Source organism: Kryptolebias marmoratus, linkage group LG24 (genome assembly GCF_001649575.2).
Source record: "Kryptolebias marmoratus isolate JLee-2015 linkage group LG24, ASM164957v2, whole genome shotgun sequence".
NCBI lineage: Eukaryota > Metazoa > Chordata > Actinopteri > Cyprinodontiformes > Rivulidae > Kryptolebias > Kryptolebias marmoratus.
The window spans coordinates 5,486,448-5,501,644 of NC_051453.1; the positions used below are offsets into that span (position 1 = coordinate 5,486,448).

Below are 15,197 nucleotides of genomic sequence, written 5' to 3' on the forward strand. Positions count from 1 at the left end.
GTAAAGTTGACTTACAAACCTGTAAATCTAAATAAGGTTAAAAACTATTTAAAAAATACAGTAGATCAAAAATGACTTGTTTTTTTGTCCGTTTTTCATTACTTTATGAAGTTTCCTCACATTTTGGTAGCCTTAGCACAATATTGTTTTGATGAAAGGAAACGTTATAAATACATGACCAAAATAACCCAGTTTTAGTCCACTTTTTTTTTATTTAAGCAAAGCTTAAAAGAACATCTGATTAAACACACAAGGCTCAGGGTGTAGCCGAACAGTCTACCAGAGCAGAAGCATAACATGATCTTATGCTTAAAAACAAACGGTAGGTAGGAACCACACTGTTAACCCACACTGCACCATCGACTGATTAAAGAACGGGACGCTTCCATGTGAATCTGCAGGCAGCGATGAGGACGACGAGCTTTATTTAGTGTTGCAGTTTATGACACCAGAACAAACCAAATGTGTGGATGGAGGTGGGTTGGGCTCCTGAACATCGCTGTGCATGCTCAGTGTGCACGATTGCACGGATGAGGTGAACTGTGCTGCTAAAGCCGGGGCGCAAATGGATCCAAACTATAATGACAAGTTGTAAGGCCTCTTGGCTGTGACCTTTCCAAGTCACATCAGACAACATCTCAACCCCAGAGATCCTTTAAATGTAAGAAGTGGTCCTGGAACAAAACACTCAGCAGTGAAAACATGCAAAACCAGATTACATCCACTGGGCTTCAGGGCACTTCTCGTTATCTTCATACAGGGCTTCTATTGTACCAATGGGTATGTTCTGCTTAACAAAAGGGGAAACAAGGACTCTCAATTGGATAAACTAATTATTTACATTTATTTCTTCATATCACTCACTATTCTCCCCCACCATCTGCGCTGTTAGCAGGTTGTGCAACTGAATGTGTGCTCTTTAGATTTTCAAATTTAGGCAAATTTGGTTCTTACTTTGCTTTGAGAAAATCCCACTTTACTTTTCTTAAGTCCTAATCAGCCAGAATGTGGTGCCAAATGTAAAAATCCAGCTCAGTCATACAAACAACACACATCCTACGAGCACAAGTCACAAAGCAAAACGTAAGTACGAGTATTCACCTTCAATAATCATCCATCGGAGGAGGGATTCTGGAAGAGTTGGCTTAACTTTGTGCTCTTCGTCACAGTGCATCCATGATTCTGTGGTTTCAGACAGCTTTCTAAAATGTTGCAATGCCCCCATGTGGTTAAAAAGTGGGCAGTGAAACAGAGTGGGCACTGTGGCTGGCAGGAAGCTCATTGCCATACATAAACAACAACAGCAGGTATAATAAAATTAAACCAGTAACAAAATGTTCACATTGACTAGAGCAGACTCTCCAGAAGACAGAAAACTACACAAGTTAGAGTTTTTTTTAAGTAGCGTCTGACCTTTTCTGTTAAGTCTGTTTCTCCCCTTAATCTACACTTTGAGTCCTCTCTCACCTCAAACGTACAGACCACCACCACACGTTCACAGCTCAGCATGCACACGAACACATCCGCACAGGTATACTGACCCACACAGGGAACGGTCAACAAGAACTAATAAAACAGACGTTAAAACTGGGTTCTCACTCAATCTTTATACCATAAGAGCCCGAACTGTTGATTGATGATCTCTGTGGGAAATTTCATTTCATGCCAGAAAATTCATCCTGCCTTTGTTCAGAACAGGCACAAGGTTTTATTCAGGAGGGATTACCTTTGTTTTTGTTAACTTTATAATGACTACACCCTGTATGAGCAAATACACGTGTATTCTCTCTCTCTCTCTCTCTCATACACACACACACACACACACACTTTTATGAATCCTCATTCATCTCTTGGCTGTCTGTCCTTGCGATCTTCCTCGGGGGTGCTGGGCTGTCACCTTCACCTTGTTCCTGTTCCCTTTTCTTTGCTGCATTCTGCATAAAACAAAAGATTTCCCAACACAGTCACAATTTATTATACTATGCATCAAAACTAAGATTTTTCACTTAAGACCTAATCTAGACTGATTAATGAATTGCTGTCAGTATGTGACACCGAACAGAAAACAAAACTCACCTTTTTGTCCCACTGCTGATGCAGATAACGCAGGAGGATGTTTGTTTTCTCTGTAACAATAACTGTAAACAAAACAGACAACTTCTTAGCAACAATTCATGCTTACGGTTGATCAGTCAGAGATAGTTCAGCCTTAAGTAAATAGTTATGACACTGTTAGATAAGATTCAAGAATAGAACACCTGAAAGTCAGTAAATATCCACCTGACCTGCACACCTGTTCTATATACACGTTTTCTACTCTTTGTTTCTCCCCTGCCTCTCCCTTCTGGTCTATACGAGGGCTCTATAAATAATAATGTGATCCTCATTTATGCAATAAGTATTTAGAAAGAACTTGTCAATTGAAGTGAAGGCTGATAAAAATAAACAGTGCAAATCCACGTTTTGCTGTACTCACTCTGTTCAGAGGGATATTCACGTGTAGGAAGGTAAACAGAGGGCCTCCGGTTCTGGACAACAAATCAGAAAGAGGTCAGAAATTGTAGCTGAGTCTTCATTTAAAATATTAATGCAAGTTTAAAAGACTGACAAATCTGGCTTTTTACAAAAATGTTACTCTTGTACATTACAGGGTATTTTACATGTATTAAATATGAAAGTAAAGTTTCAGGTTTACGCATATCAAACATGAAGAACAGATTAGGGAAATGCAGCTACAAAAAGTGAAACACTCTTTCCAGGGTCTTAAATAAAATACTTGCATATAATCCTGCAGTCTGAAACCCGAGGACAGAATCAAACAAACATTTTCTGCTTTTAAATCTTTGCAGCTGTCTTCAGTTCTTTATTTAGTTTTGTTTTCAACAGAGGAGCTGAAGCACAATCAGTTCAATGATCAATCCATCACAGACTATTCTAATTCTTTATCTTTTAAATCGACCGTGTTGCTTTCAAGCATGCAGTACGTCCCAATGTAACATCATATTGTTTTGGTTTCCTGTTACATAATAATAAAGACAAGTGAAGCAGTGCCACTGCAACCCATCCACGTGATAACATCATGACGTGTCAGTCTTTATAAACACACACAGATGAGCTTTTAGGCTTCCAAATGAACAATTTTTCAATCGTTTTTGTTCTTATACAATCTCATTTTCCTTTTTCATGCCTGAAAAATAGCAATTCCAGAATGGCTCTGGTTTTTAAAGACCTAAGGCTTGTGAACAATTTGCAGTTTGAAGTGAATTCCTTGTTTTTGTCTTAAGGAATCTAAACAGATAACAATATACCAAAAGGCCTGGAGAACATTCTTAACATAACTGGATATTGTGAAAAAAATGTATCTTTGTCACACAAATGCTCCTGTAAACACCGACTCCTGCTATCGTACACAAAGGCCCAAACAGGCAATTAGTACTTTGTTGTATTGTAAGAAACAAAGACAAAGAAAAAAGTCTTACACTAAACAACAAAACCAGCACCGTTTCTTTCTCACATTGATGGTAATTGTATCTCTAAATTAAAAATATGGAAACAGAAAATTCTGAACGGTTGCCAACTACCACACGTGTTTGTTTACCAACGAAAACAGGCAAAGTGACTGAAAATAGGTCAGCAATAGTGACGTCTGTGGGATCAAGAGGTTTGATAATTTTCACAAGTTCTGTTCTTTTGGAAAACCTAAACTGTTTTACTTCCCCTGAGAGCCAATTTGGCTGAAATAGCTCTAGCTATAACTTGTTTAAAAATGAAAGAAACGTTCACGCGTGGTCATGGGACAGAAGCTCAAGTCGACTATGTGATTTATTTAAAAAGCCCAACACAAACTCTGTCTAGCCTTTGTCTTAATGTGGTGATCAACCTATTTATTACAAAAATAAAAACTTACAGATGCTTTACAAACTGAGTCTGCGTGGAACCTGCTGAAGTTGCTCTTATTGTAAACTGGAAGTCCTTTCAAGAAATCAGCCTGAGGAAAAGAAAAGGAAAATGTGATTAAAAAAACATCAGCTCTAATTTATCCTTTTGATTAATAAGAATCTAAACCCCAAACACTTCAAGCCTTACGACATGTGCATCTGTTCTTCCTAAATAGTGTACATTTAGCAAACTGACTGTTTTATTTACATGAAGTCAAGGAGTCTAAATTACTGCTTGACATCTATAGATGCCAAAGCTGGGCGTCACCTCATTTTAGCGCCCCAGAAACACAAAAAGAGCCACGCTCCTGTTACGAGAAGTTCCTCTGTAACCTGGCAGCTGTGTGGGTGAAAGCATACACCAAGTGTTTGGAAATTATCCGGACAGAGCTGGACCTTCATAGCCACACAAACTGATGCCGGTTCGGCCTGAACAGGTGGAGCAGGTGTGGCAAGCAGCAAGCTAACGATTAGCTACAGTTATCTGGATCAATATCCCCTCCCTCATGTACCCACTGTAGTTCGGCTGAAGCTAATGTCACGGGCGAGACGTGAGAGAAGTACCTTCTCCATGATGATGGCAGAAAATTCAAATGTCGACTTGAGGGCTTTTCTTGCTGTGCTGCTCGTGATGGCCGCGATAGCTTTCAAGCTACTTCACGGAGGCAGCTAAACTAACAAATCTTTCTTGGCAAAGAAAACGGCGGATTTTACACACGAGCTTTTGTTTCCATTATATATCCGAGTCTCTGATATAAACGCCACTACGCTTCCTTATTAAAAATCATTCCTAGTTGTCATTCCGTGAGCTCGTAAAGCTATTTACATACGACTTCTTCGGTTAGCATGATGGCAGAGACGGTTCCTTGGCCACGCCCTGAATGCAGCCATTGGCTCAGCCTTGCAATCACGTGACGCTATCTCGACTAGCCAGCCAATCACAAATCAGAACACAATTTGGCCCCTCTTTACCACATGATGGGCTACACTATAAAAAACACGCATAGCAAAACGCCGGAGGCAATGGGAAATTGGTTAATTATGCACATTTTTAAAAACAAAACGTGTTAATGTTTTGGTTCCAGAGGTAGTTAATAAAATGATTTTAAAAGCCAGCAGTATAGAAGCGACAACAAGAGGGAGCAGTTAATGAAAATGAAGATGAATCAGCCAGGAACAAAACACCATTTAGCCAAGCTTTCTTTGTATTCCAGGGGTTTCAGGGTTTTTAAAAGTGGTTCAGTAATAAAACAGGCGATTTGTTGACTAAATTGTTGTTTTTTAACAGTAGTAAATCTTGGTTTCAGGGAGGGAACAGCTCAGGGGTTCTTTGGTCTTGAACCTGCCACCCTGGACATTTCACAAATGTAACACCCTTCAAGGCAATACATACATATCCAGATTTGTGATGTACATTTTCATATAAATAATTCAATGTCTCTCTGTCTTTACTGTTTTTTCATTCTTCTTTTTTCTTTAACTCTTTTTACAAAATGCCTTCTGAGGTTATAAAAAGTTTAGAAAACAATTCTTCTTGAGAAACTCAAAAGACAAATTGTTAAATAGCCTATTTCACTTGAAAGACAATTTTATTATTTTAGAAGTAATTGTGGCATTTAGCTTATATTTGTAAAGTTTCTGGTCATGTCGCTTATTTTTACTTCCTGTCTAGATCTTGTGCCTGACCGTGACAGTGTGTGCTCCAAACTGAGGAAAGTGGACAAGTGGAGGACAAAAGAAGAATTGTCAGACCTAAAAGACAAACAGTCTCTGAAAGTCATGTCTTTAAGAAAAATCCAACAGAGCTGACAGAAACAGAGAAATTCCTCATCTACAGTAAGTCAAGTTAATTGTTAATTGTGTGTTACGTATCAGCACAATACAGGTCCATTTATTGTGCTTAGAAGCCTTTATGCTTGAATGATTCATATATAGGTCAAAGTTAAGTGGCTTTGCAAACAACAACAACAACAGGAAGAACCAAACCTCTAAAAGTGGTCAGGTAGGTACCGGACGATGTGATGGCCCTCTCTTGTTTGCTAGGGCCTGTTTCTGTGTTTCTGTATGTTTCTGCTTCTGTGCAGGTCCTGATCATCAGGAGTGACTTGTAGTACAAGTCCTCTCTGCTACCTACTGATGATGACAGCTGCCTGTGGGTTCATATATGTTTGGGCCCTTTTGGCTCAACTGGAGCCCCGTTGTTTTTGTTTTACACTTTATAAACAGCATTCATACACTCATCCATCAGCTGACACCTTGATTACACAGACTTTCTCATGTCATAATCCATCCATCCATCTATTTTCTTTACTCGCTTCTCCTTTCCAGGTGGCAGGGGAGCAGGTGTTTATTTCCAGCCATCACTGTGTGAGAGGCGGGGGACACCCTGGACAGGTCGCAAGACCATCATAGGGACACATAGAGACAACTGGGACAAACACCATTCAAACTCACTCGCACCTTTTTCAGAGTTACCATTTGACCTATCATGCATGTTTTTGGTCTGTGGGAGGAAACCAGAGTATGACACCTTTTATAACATTACAAGAAAGTCCAGCTCTCAGATGGAAACTAAACATGAAGAAAGGTGGAATGACTTTTGCACAGCTGTGTTCTGAACTGAGCACAAGTTGCACCAAAGCATCATTTTACCTATAATTATGACTTATATTAAAATGTCCTCAGATCTATTTTTAACTAATTGCGTCTCTCTGCTCCCAGCAGCAGGGGGCAGCTCTGCACTGACAGGAGGCTGCAGGTGGTTCAGTCACACCAACACTCATGGAATAAAAACACACAGCCGGAGAGCTCCGGAGGGTCACAGAGGTCAAATTCCAACAAAAAAGGTCCGGAGCTCCACTCAGATATCTGGATCTACCTGTGGCCCACAGAATCCCCTGCTGGTGCCGGCAGGCCGCCATGTGGTGGCTCCCGACAGGACAACAAAATCCTGATAAATTAGATTATTGGATTGGCTGCTGCAGATTATAGCTCTCCTTCAATGCTTCATAAGAAAACAGCACTGATTTGATCCAAGGTGGTTTTGAGAGATTTTGCCTTGATAAAGGTAAGCATTCTGCTGCTTTGTATATTTTCTTTGACTGGACATTTATTCTTTTGATTAGATAATTTAAAGATTATGACAAGACACAATAGGGAGGTCAATACACTTAGCAGAGCGGTGGCCATGAAGACAAATAGATTATTTATTATTTCATGTAAAAGTATAATCTCAAACTTTATTTGCCCATTTGTTTCTAAACTAAAATAGGAAAACATTCTGGTATTATCAGCTATAATAATGACCTGTCTGTTTAAGTGATTAAATGTGACCTGTTGAAACAAACAAACACCGGAGCTGACTTTAAAATGCTCCTTTTTAATGGTAAGAACAAATAGTTTGCTTAAAATGGTGCCAGATTATTTATTATGTGTTTTTACTTTAGTGAATGGACATTAAACGTGCAGTTTGAAGTATTTTAAGTGAAACAAAATATGGTACATTTTAAATAAAAATAAAACAATTCCATTCAAATATTTAAATAAAAACAACTGCTTAATTTTTTCATACTTTCTGAATGAAATAAAACATGTATCTGCTGCAGATTCTCAGTCATCTAGGACATGATAAATCCAATAAAGGTAAAAAAACTAAAACTATTGGACTTCTGTTCTGTAGCTGAAGATGATTTGCTTCTCATCTGATTGTCAATTCAAAAAGCAGAGAGTGTGGAGTTCAAGCTTTAAAGCTGAGATGTTATGTAAAGTAGAGTCACCTTCAGATTACACTCACTCTCCTCACAATAGAGGCTCATTAGGGTCTTTGTTTGCTTGTCTCACAAATGGGCTGCTTTGGTCACATGAATGAAGGTGTTGACTGGAGTGAAACTGACTGGGGATCAGACTTAACGCTCCATGGAAGGTTTTTGAAAGCTGAAATCTGAGACCTCCTCCTCTGTTGGTTTCTCTCGTTTGATGGAAAGTTTCCAGGGAGATAAGAAGAACCACACTCTTTTTGTTTAATTTGCAGCACAGATAACTGATAGCACAGTTTGTTATTACAAATGCATTGAATCAATGGTCTGTTTAAAAACACCATAAGGAATACATTTTGCAAACCCGGATCTACATAAAAAATGAACTTTTCCAGTTGTTTAAAAGTCTCATTGCAGTCATGGCTCTTTTTCTGACACTTGTACCTGCTGTGATGTGATATCTGTGTTATGTTGTTATCTAATAAGCTGCTGCAGCCAATGATAAGAGAAACACTGAAACAAAAAAACAGATAAAAACCACAGCCTTTTTACAACATGTTCAGCATTATAAAGGAGATGAAACCCCACAGTTACAAAACAAATCTCTTAAATAGATCTGGAAGGTAAAACTATCCTGTTTATATTTTTATTTTCAGTTTCTTAGGTTACATTATTATGTTGGACTTATGGACATGGATTGGTTGGTTCCTAGACTGACATGATAAATTATAATAAAAATGATCTCTTTTCCCATCCTCAAATTAAGTGTAATACCTTTAACTAAGATACTCTAAAGAGAAACTTGGGAGATGTGTTAGTGCTCAGAGTATGTGCTGTCAATAACTCTCAGCTACTACCACTCCAAATTCTATCTCAATCTTTGTAAAGTTGACTGAGTTATATTATTTTTTGGGGGGTAATATTTATTAGATCTGGTGACCATCTTGAGTTGGATTGACCCAGAAGTTAATCAGTTTTAAATGTATAACTTGTGATTACTTTCTTTTTTCCTAGAATTTGTTTTGTGGTTCATATTTTGCTTGGGTTGATGCCAACAGTGTTTAAGCAAAAGTATTGTGTCATGTATGGCATTCAAAACATTTATTATGGATAATGACTCTCAGCTACTACCACACCAAATTTCCGTAAAACCAGCTTAGTTATAGCCATTTATGTGTTTACTAAGGTTGCTTAGCTGTGGCAGCCATCTTGAATAGTGTCGACTGCAAAAGTTAATCAGTTGTAGATGTACGTCCAATGACTATTTTCTGAGAGTTTTATTAAAATCTATTCTCTGGTTCATGAGATGTTTTGCTAACAGTGCAGACAAACAGACACAGGCAAAAACATAAGAATGCACAAAGCCAGTGTTTATGGCGTGGCCTGTATCCATGAGGTTGTTATCGTGGAGCCTAATTACTGTAATACAGGAGTGTTTGAAGAAAATGACGTGACCCGTCACAGAAAACGATTCCTGCCATGCAATACAAGTGACTGCAGAACAAACAATGTTAAAAACAGTGGTGATGGTGAGTGTGTCATACTTTAAAAGTGCCCATTAAGCCCCACACTGTCAACATAAGACTCTGATTACCAGAAAGAAAGAGTTGTGTATAACACCTCTCCCACACTGAGTCGGATAAAAAGTTGCCTCTTGATGTCACCCTGCTGTTAGAGGTGAACGAGTGGACCTCACAGATATCACACCAGCCTCCCGCCAGCACAACAAAGCTGCGAAGACAGAGGATGTGCAGCTGTAAGCAGAAAGAGTGTGAAAGCGATGCAGGGGTGCTGACAGTTTACATTGTATACCAAATGAAAGCAGCAGCCAATCAGAAAATGGTGCAACATCTCTCACAGAGGACACAACATGCAGCACTGTGTCACTGTTTTTTTCATCAAGACAGCAGATAGACAGCTTTGTTGTGTGGACTTAGAGAGAGTTTAATCCCCTCCCTGAGTGGGGAGGAGGGGAGCAACAGGAAGGTAAGATAATGCTGCCAGCAGAGAGACTTTCAGTCCAAACCTGACTACTGTAGTAAACAACCAAAGCTTTACCTTCAGCTACCTGTGTCTGTATGAAAACTACACTGGCTTACTTTAATGTTGCTATTAGTGTGATTGCTCAATCTGTACCGAGGTTTTTCACAGTTTCTAAACATTCATCATTTGAATATTGCTTCAGATGTTTTCTACATGGGCTTTAATGTACATTCTACATTATTCTCATATTACACTTACAAGCACAAAGAACTGTTTGTCTTTTTGCCCTGTGGTTGTACAGTGTGTGCTGCTGCAGGGTTCACAGAGCGGACAGCTTTAATGCAGGGAGCTATTACTGTCTGTTGCTATTAATATCCCTAAAGGCTGTGGTAAGGTATGATGCTCTGAAAATCACAATGGTTTGAGTTGTAAATAGATGCCAAACTGTGAAGACACAACAAGACTTTTTAACTACAGTGATGTGAAAACTTAAACCACTGCAATTATCTGCTAAAAGTTATTCTATCAGCTGTAGATGTCCATCCAATGATAAGTTTCTGAAAGTTTCATTAAAATACATTCAATAGTTTATGAGATATTTTACTAACAGACAGACTCAAACAGTTAACACTTGGAGGATGTATTGTGAATGACTCTCAGCAATAACTACACCAAAGTGTAGCACGATATCTTTAAAACTGACTGAATTATACCCAGGTTTGTGTTTTCTGAGGTCACTCAGCTTGATGTGGATTGGTCCTAAAAGTTATTCGCCTGTAGATGAACATCGAATGGTTATTTCCTGAAAGTTTCATTAAAATCTGTTTAGTGCTCCATGAGAGAGTCTGGTAACAGACATACACACCAACAAGAGCAAAAACATTATTGTTCACCTTTGCCTTGAACAAAGTTTCTGCTCCACAATCAGCACATTAAACAATGTGTTCAGCTGATTACACATGAGGCCACTTTGATCAAAGAGACAAGTGAAGAACAAAAACACTGTTATCCCTGTAGGATCAGAGTCTGGGACTGTTTTACCAGCGGAGCCAATAGATGAATAATGAAGAAGCAGGAGAAGTTCAGATCATTTTTAACAAACACTTTCAATTAGTTGCAGAGTAAATGAACGACACCAACATAAAATCTAAGCCTCAGTCTAATGAAACGGAAACAGCAAATGTCAAATTTTCTGTCTAAGCCTTCTGCCTAAAGGAGAAATCAGAGACATCCCATCCAATCAGGTCTCAGGTCAACATATGACCCATAAAATGGCCGTGGCAGAGACTGACGACCCAAAGTGTTTTCCACTGAAGTATTAAAGTCAATTAAACAGGAGCATAATGTTACCATATACTGTATCAACAACCATCAAGATTACTTCTATCCTTAGATAAATAAAGTTGTGCTTTAGTTTCTAGACTTGACTTTTATTTCCTTTTTGAGTGTTTGTAATAATCCAACCTTATGTTTATTGTGGAAACTTATATAAAAACTACTTTATGTGTTATCCTCATAATGTTACATTTAAACCTCTGCTCAAAAATGACTCCACTGACATGTTTCTACTGCAGTATAACATTTTATTTTTATTCTATATCTTGAGATGATCTTTAAATCGTATTTAATGGGCTCACTTTGACTCATTGTTCTGATGATTCCTGTAGCATGGCCTCTTATGAACACAGGAGGTTTGTTTGTTTGTGTTTTCTCATTGTTTGCTGATCTAAATGTGTTTTGTTTGTTTGTGACTGTTTTCCAGACTGGCAGCCATGCTGACCAGCTTTATTGAAGGCCTCCTCTGCTGCCTCACCTCCAAGTCAACCAACACCGTGGTTCCTGTGGAGACCTCCGAACCTGCAGATGGCTACGAGTTTGTGGAGGTGAAACCGGGCCGGGTCCTGCGGGTTCGACACATCATCCCTGACCGGCCGGTGGTGGAGGAACCCACGCAGGGTGGGATCGTGAGCTGCAAGAGAAAGATCACAGTCTACCGCAGTGGACAGCTGTTCATTGAGAACTTGGGTGAGAGGGCGAGCGCAGAGCTGAAAACCTGCCAGAACGGAGACACAGAACCCAACAGCACCGTGGAAGTGGAACTGACAGACTGCCGGAACTCCTCGCCGCCCGTCAACATACCTGAGGTCCGGTCAGACTCAGTCACAGCTGGAAACAACGTGGCGACTCCTGAGACAGGAGCAGCAGGAGAAGCACCAGCTGCAGGACAGAATGAGCTGGCCCAGCAACCCCGCAAACGAAGGAGGAAACCCAAACGCACCGTGGTGATCGACTGCGACAGGAGGATATCCTCCTGCAAGGGGACACATTCAGACGTGGCTCTGTTCTTCATCCACGGGGTGGGGGGCTCGCTGGACATCTGGGGAAGCCAGCTGGACTTCTTTTCCCAACTTGGTTACGAGGTGATCATCCCGGACCTGGCGGGCCACGGGGCCAGCTCAGCTCCACATATCGCTGCTGCCTACACTTTCTACGCCCTGGCTGAAGATATGAGACTAATATTCAAGAGATATGCAAAGAAGAGAAATATCCTCATAGGACATTCTTATGGGTAAATTAAAGATTCAAACTTTTTGAATGAAGGAGAGTGAAAGAGAACACATTTTGATTAAGATGTTAGAACGTTATATAAATGTTTTGCTGCCATCAGATTGTTTTCTCCTAAAAAATGGTACAATAGTTGTTTTTTATGTTCTACTGCTGATAAAATGTGGGTTTATGAGATTTGCAAATCATTGCATTTTGTTTTATTTTAAATTTACACAGTATTGAACTTGTTCAGAATTAGGGTTGTATATTATAACCAGCTGGTTGTTCTAATTCTTCAGTGTGTCGTTCTGCACATTTCTGGCCCACGAGTTTCCGGACCAGATCCACAAGATGGTGATGATCAACGGTGGTGGTCCCACAGCTCTGGAGCCCAGCATCTGCTCCATCTTCAACCTGCCCACCTGTGTGCTTCACTGCCTCTCCCCCCTGCTGGCCTGGAGTTTCCTGAAGTAAGAGATTCAAATATTCACATTTCTGGAAGCCCATTCAGATCTGAGGTCCATAAGCTATCAGGCTGTTTCAGCTGACCTCCAGGCTCAGATAAATCTCTGTCTCTGCAGGGCCGGCTTTGCTCGGCAGGGATCCAAGGAGAAGCAGCTGCTGAAAGAGAACAATGCCTTCAATGTGTCGTCATTCGTGTTGCGTGCCATGATGAGCGGACAGTACTGGCCCGAGGGGGACGAGGTTTACCACGCTGAGCTCACGGTGCCCGTCCTGCTCGTTCACGGCATGCACGACAAGTTTGTCCCTGTTGAGGAGGATCAGCGAATGGCAGAGGTGAGGCCTCCAAGGCCAAAACTCTGAGTCCAAACAGAGAAAATTATCTTGGTAAAATCTACTGAAGTGTGGCAAGTGTTTGGAGTAAAATAAGACTAAATAAACTGATTTATGCAGGAATGGAGAAGAGTATTGTGATGGTTGCAAAAAAACATATTATTCCACATGGATCAGTTTTATATGCAAAAAAATGATAAGATTATTATTAATCTGAGGCTTCATATTTACCTAAAACAATCAATTTCTTGCATTAATATTAAAGACTTTGTTTTCCTTGAAGAAATGCATGTCACCTGCTTCCATTCTTGTTATAATTAAATCAGTATTTTGCAGTTTAAGCTGAATGTAAGCAAAATGAAAGTGTAACTTTTTGGTATTATTTATCTTCCTTGTCAGATTCTTCTCATGGCGTTTCTGAAGGTCCTGGAGGACGGCAGTCACATGGTCATGTTGGAGTGTCCCGAGGCTGTCAACACACTCCTGCACGAGTTCTTCCTCTGGGAACCAGCCACCCAACCGCCACCGAAAAAAGAGCCCAAAACCCGTCCAGAAACCGCCAAAGCTCAAACTGAAAATGCCCGGGCCACATCTGACTGCACCAAGGTCCGGCCCGCGTCTGCCAAGCAAACGTAACCGAACTGAGGCCGAGTGAAGATAACTGAAGGTCAAAGCTGACTCAGATCACAGTTAATCACAGCTCAGGCACTTCCTGAGAAACTGAGCGGGTTTGAACTGCAGAACAAAAAGTCGGTTCATTGGAGGTGGAAACACTCCGGAGAGTTTGGTTACTGACTGAAACACAAAAGATGGTTCAGTTTTCAGCTCACAGGTGTCTCAAACAATCAGCAGAGGATGATGTGGTTGTGCCTTGAAGTGGGAAAAAATAACTCAGCCACAGGAACGATGGTGAAAAATCCACCAAGTGGTGAAAGAGATGAACTTTGGCATGAAACTGGGAGTAAATTAGCCTCTTGTTTTTAGCATTTTTTATCATGAAACTGTGACAAACTGTTTGGATGCTGGGGTGTGTTCTATAGCTGGACTTTTCTCACTTTTTGTAAACGTGGGGTTTCAAGATAACACTCATTTTCACACAATATAGACTTTGATGAGAGTAAAGCAAACAGTAGAATGTGTGTGATTTAAAATAATGAACATTTGAACTTTTTATATCTCAGTTTGTCCTACAGATGAGCATGATTTTTACACTGTGCACCAGGAATTTACCAAAAGAAAAGCTGTCGTTCTTGTATGTTAAAGTGACATGGATCCAAGTGTCACCTGGTGTTCTTCAGAACAGGATGAATGTTGTGATTCATCAAGCTAAAAAAGAAAAATACTGAATAAGTGCTGCTCAGGACAGAAGTGAAAGTAAATCTGATGCTTCCTTAAATGATGCTCAGTCAAGCATGCATTACCAAATTTAGTTAAAGCTCATCAATGACTCCGAACCTCCCCTACATTTTACATTTTAAACTCAGGTCTTAAAACTTTGATGCATCTGGAACATACCAGTGTTGTGATCATTTCACACAATAAAACTAAAACTGTTCTTAAGCTAAAAAAAAGTGTAAAAATATCACATTTCTTTTTTAAAATGACAAAACGTCATTAGGGGAAGTTATGTGGGTGTAGCATTTCTGGGAAACTGAAAGTAAAACCTCAATTTTTGGTTTTAAAAGTCTAGATTAAACATTTCCAGTATATTTTCTTTGTTTGACATTGTGAAATCATGTTTAATCTAAGATATACTGCATTCATTTCAAAGACATGCATCAAATAATACTAAACAACTTGCACAAATGAAAACAAAAGAGTTCAACTGGCAACTTTTATAAATGATATATTTTTTGTTTACATTTAATGTGATAAAATTAGCACATTTAAAGAAAAAAATGAACTTGTTTGCAAAACCATTTTCTTATTTTTGGATGTTTTTTTGTTTTTTCTCCTCACTCAGATTTATTTTATTTTGAAGTTTATTGTGAATTATCCTTGCAGCAGCTCCTAAACTGAACTTCACCTGTTGTTTGATCATTTATGATTGCACTCCTGTTCATTTTCCTGCACTTTTTCAGGTTTTGTACCTCTTCAGGCTCTTCGACAGAAAACCGATGAGCTGCTGAACGTGAGGACGATCAGAGGGGTCGCTCGTTTAAAGTTTGATGTTTTTGCA

The 15,197-nt window shown here is 39.6% G+C and overlaps 2 protein-coding genes across 3 annotated transcripts; one reads left to right on the forward strand and one right to left on the reverse strand.

Annotated features, from left to right (window-relative positions):
* Positions 1 to 188: 188 nt before the first annotated feature.
* dda1 (DET1 and DDB1 associated 1) lies at positions 189 to 4,814 on the reverse strand. The gene is made up of 5 exons (XM_017413478.3): positions 4,503 to 4,814; positions 3,908 to 3,988; positions 2,477 to 2,528; positions 2,077 to 2,138; positions 189 to 1,934 (listed from the first exon to the last, which is right to left on the reverse strand). Exons 1-5 carry the CDS (start codon positions 4,509 to 4,511, stop codon positions 1,830 to 1,832), a joined length of 309 nt encoding a protein of 102 aa, XP_017268967.1. The 5' UTR covers positions 4,512 to 4,814; the 3' UTR covers positions 189 to 1,829.
* A 1,993-nt stretch (positions 4,815 to 6,807) lies between these two features.
* abhd8b (abhydrolase domain containing 8b) lies at positions 6,808 to 14,920 on the forward strand. Of its 2 annotated transcripts, XM_017413381.3 has the most exons (5): positions 6,808 to 7,005; positions 11,439 to 12,245; positions 12,523 to 12,693; positions 12,805 to 13,021; positions 13,418 to 14,920. In XM_017413381.3, the coding sequence occupies exons 2-5, from the start codon at positions 11,449 to 11,451 to the stop codon at positions 13,652 to 13,654; spliced, it is 1,422 nt and encodes a 473-aa protein (XP_017268870.1). In that variant the 5' UTR covers positions 6,808 to 7,005; positions 11,439 to 11,448; the 3' UTR covers positions 13,655 to 14,920. The 2 variants fall into 2 exon arrangements, with proteins under 2 accessions (XP_017268870.1, XP_024861087.1); XM_025005319.2 differs by lacking the exon at positions 6,808 to 7,005 and having other exon boundaries at positions 11,340 to 12,245.
* Positions 14,921 to 15,197: the final 277 nt, after the last annotated feature.

Bases quoted from the DNA above. Each gene is read 5' to 3' on its own strand.
- dda1 (XM_017413478.3), bottom strand. The intron at 2,529-3,907 runs GTAAGTTTTTAT...TTTGTTGTCCAG, and splicing joins ACTCAGTTTGTAAAGCATCT to AACCGGAGGCCCTCTGTTTA. The intron at 2,139-2,476 runs GTGAGTACAGCA...TTTTGTTTACAG, and splicing joins TGAATATCCCTCTGAACAGA to TTATTGTTACAGAGAAAACA.
- abhd8b (XM_017413381.3), top strand. From the start codon at position 11,449: ATGCTGACCAGCTTTATTGAAGGCCTCCTCTGCTGCCTCACCTCCAAG. The intron at 12,246-12,522 runs GTAAATTAAAGA...CTAATTCTTCAG, and splicing joins CTCATAGGACATTCTTATGG to TGTGTCGTTCTGCACATTTC. The intron at 13,022-13,417 runs GTGAGGCCTCCA...CTTCCTTGTCAG, and splicing joins AGGATCAGCGAATGGCAGAG to ATTCTTCTCATGGCGTTTCT.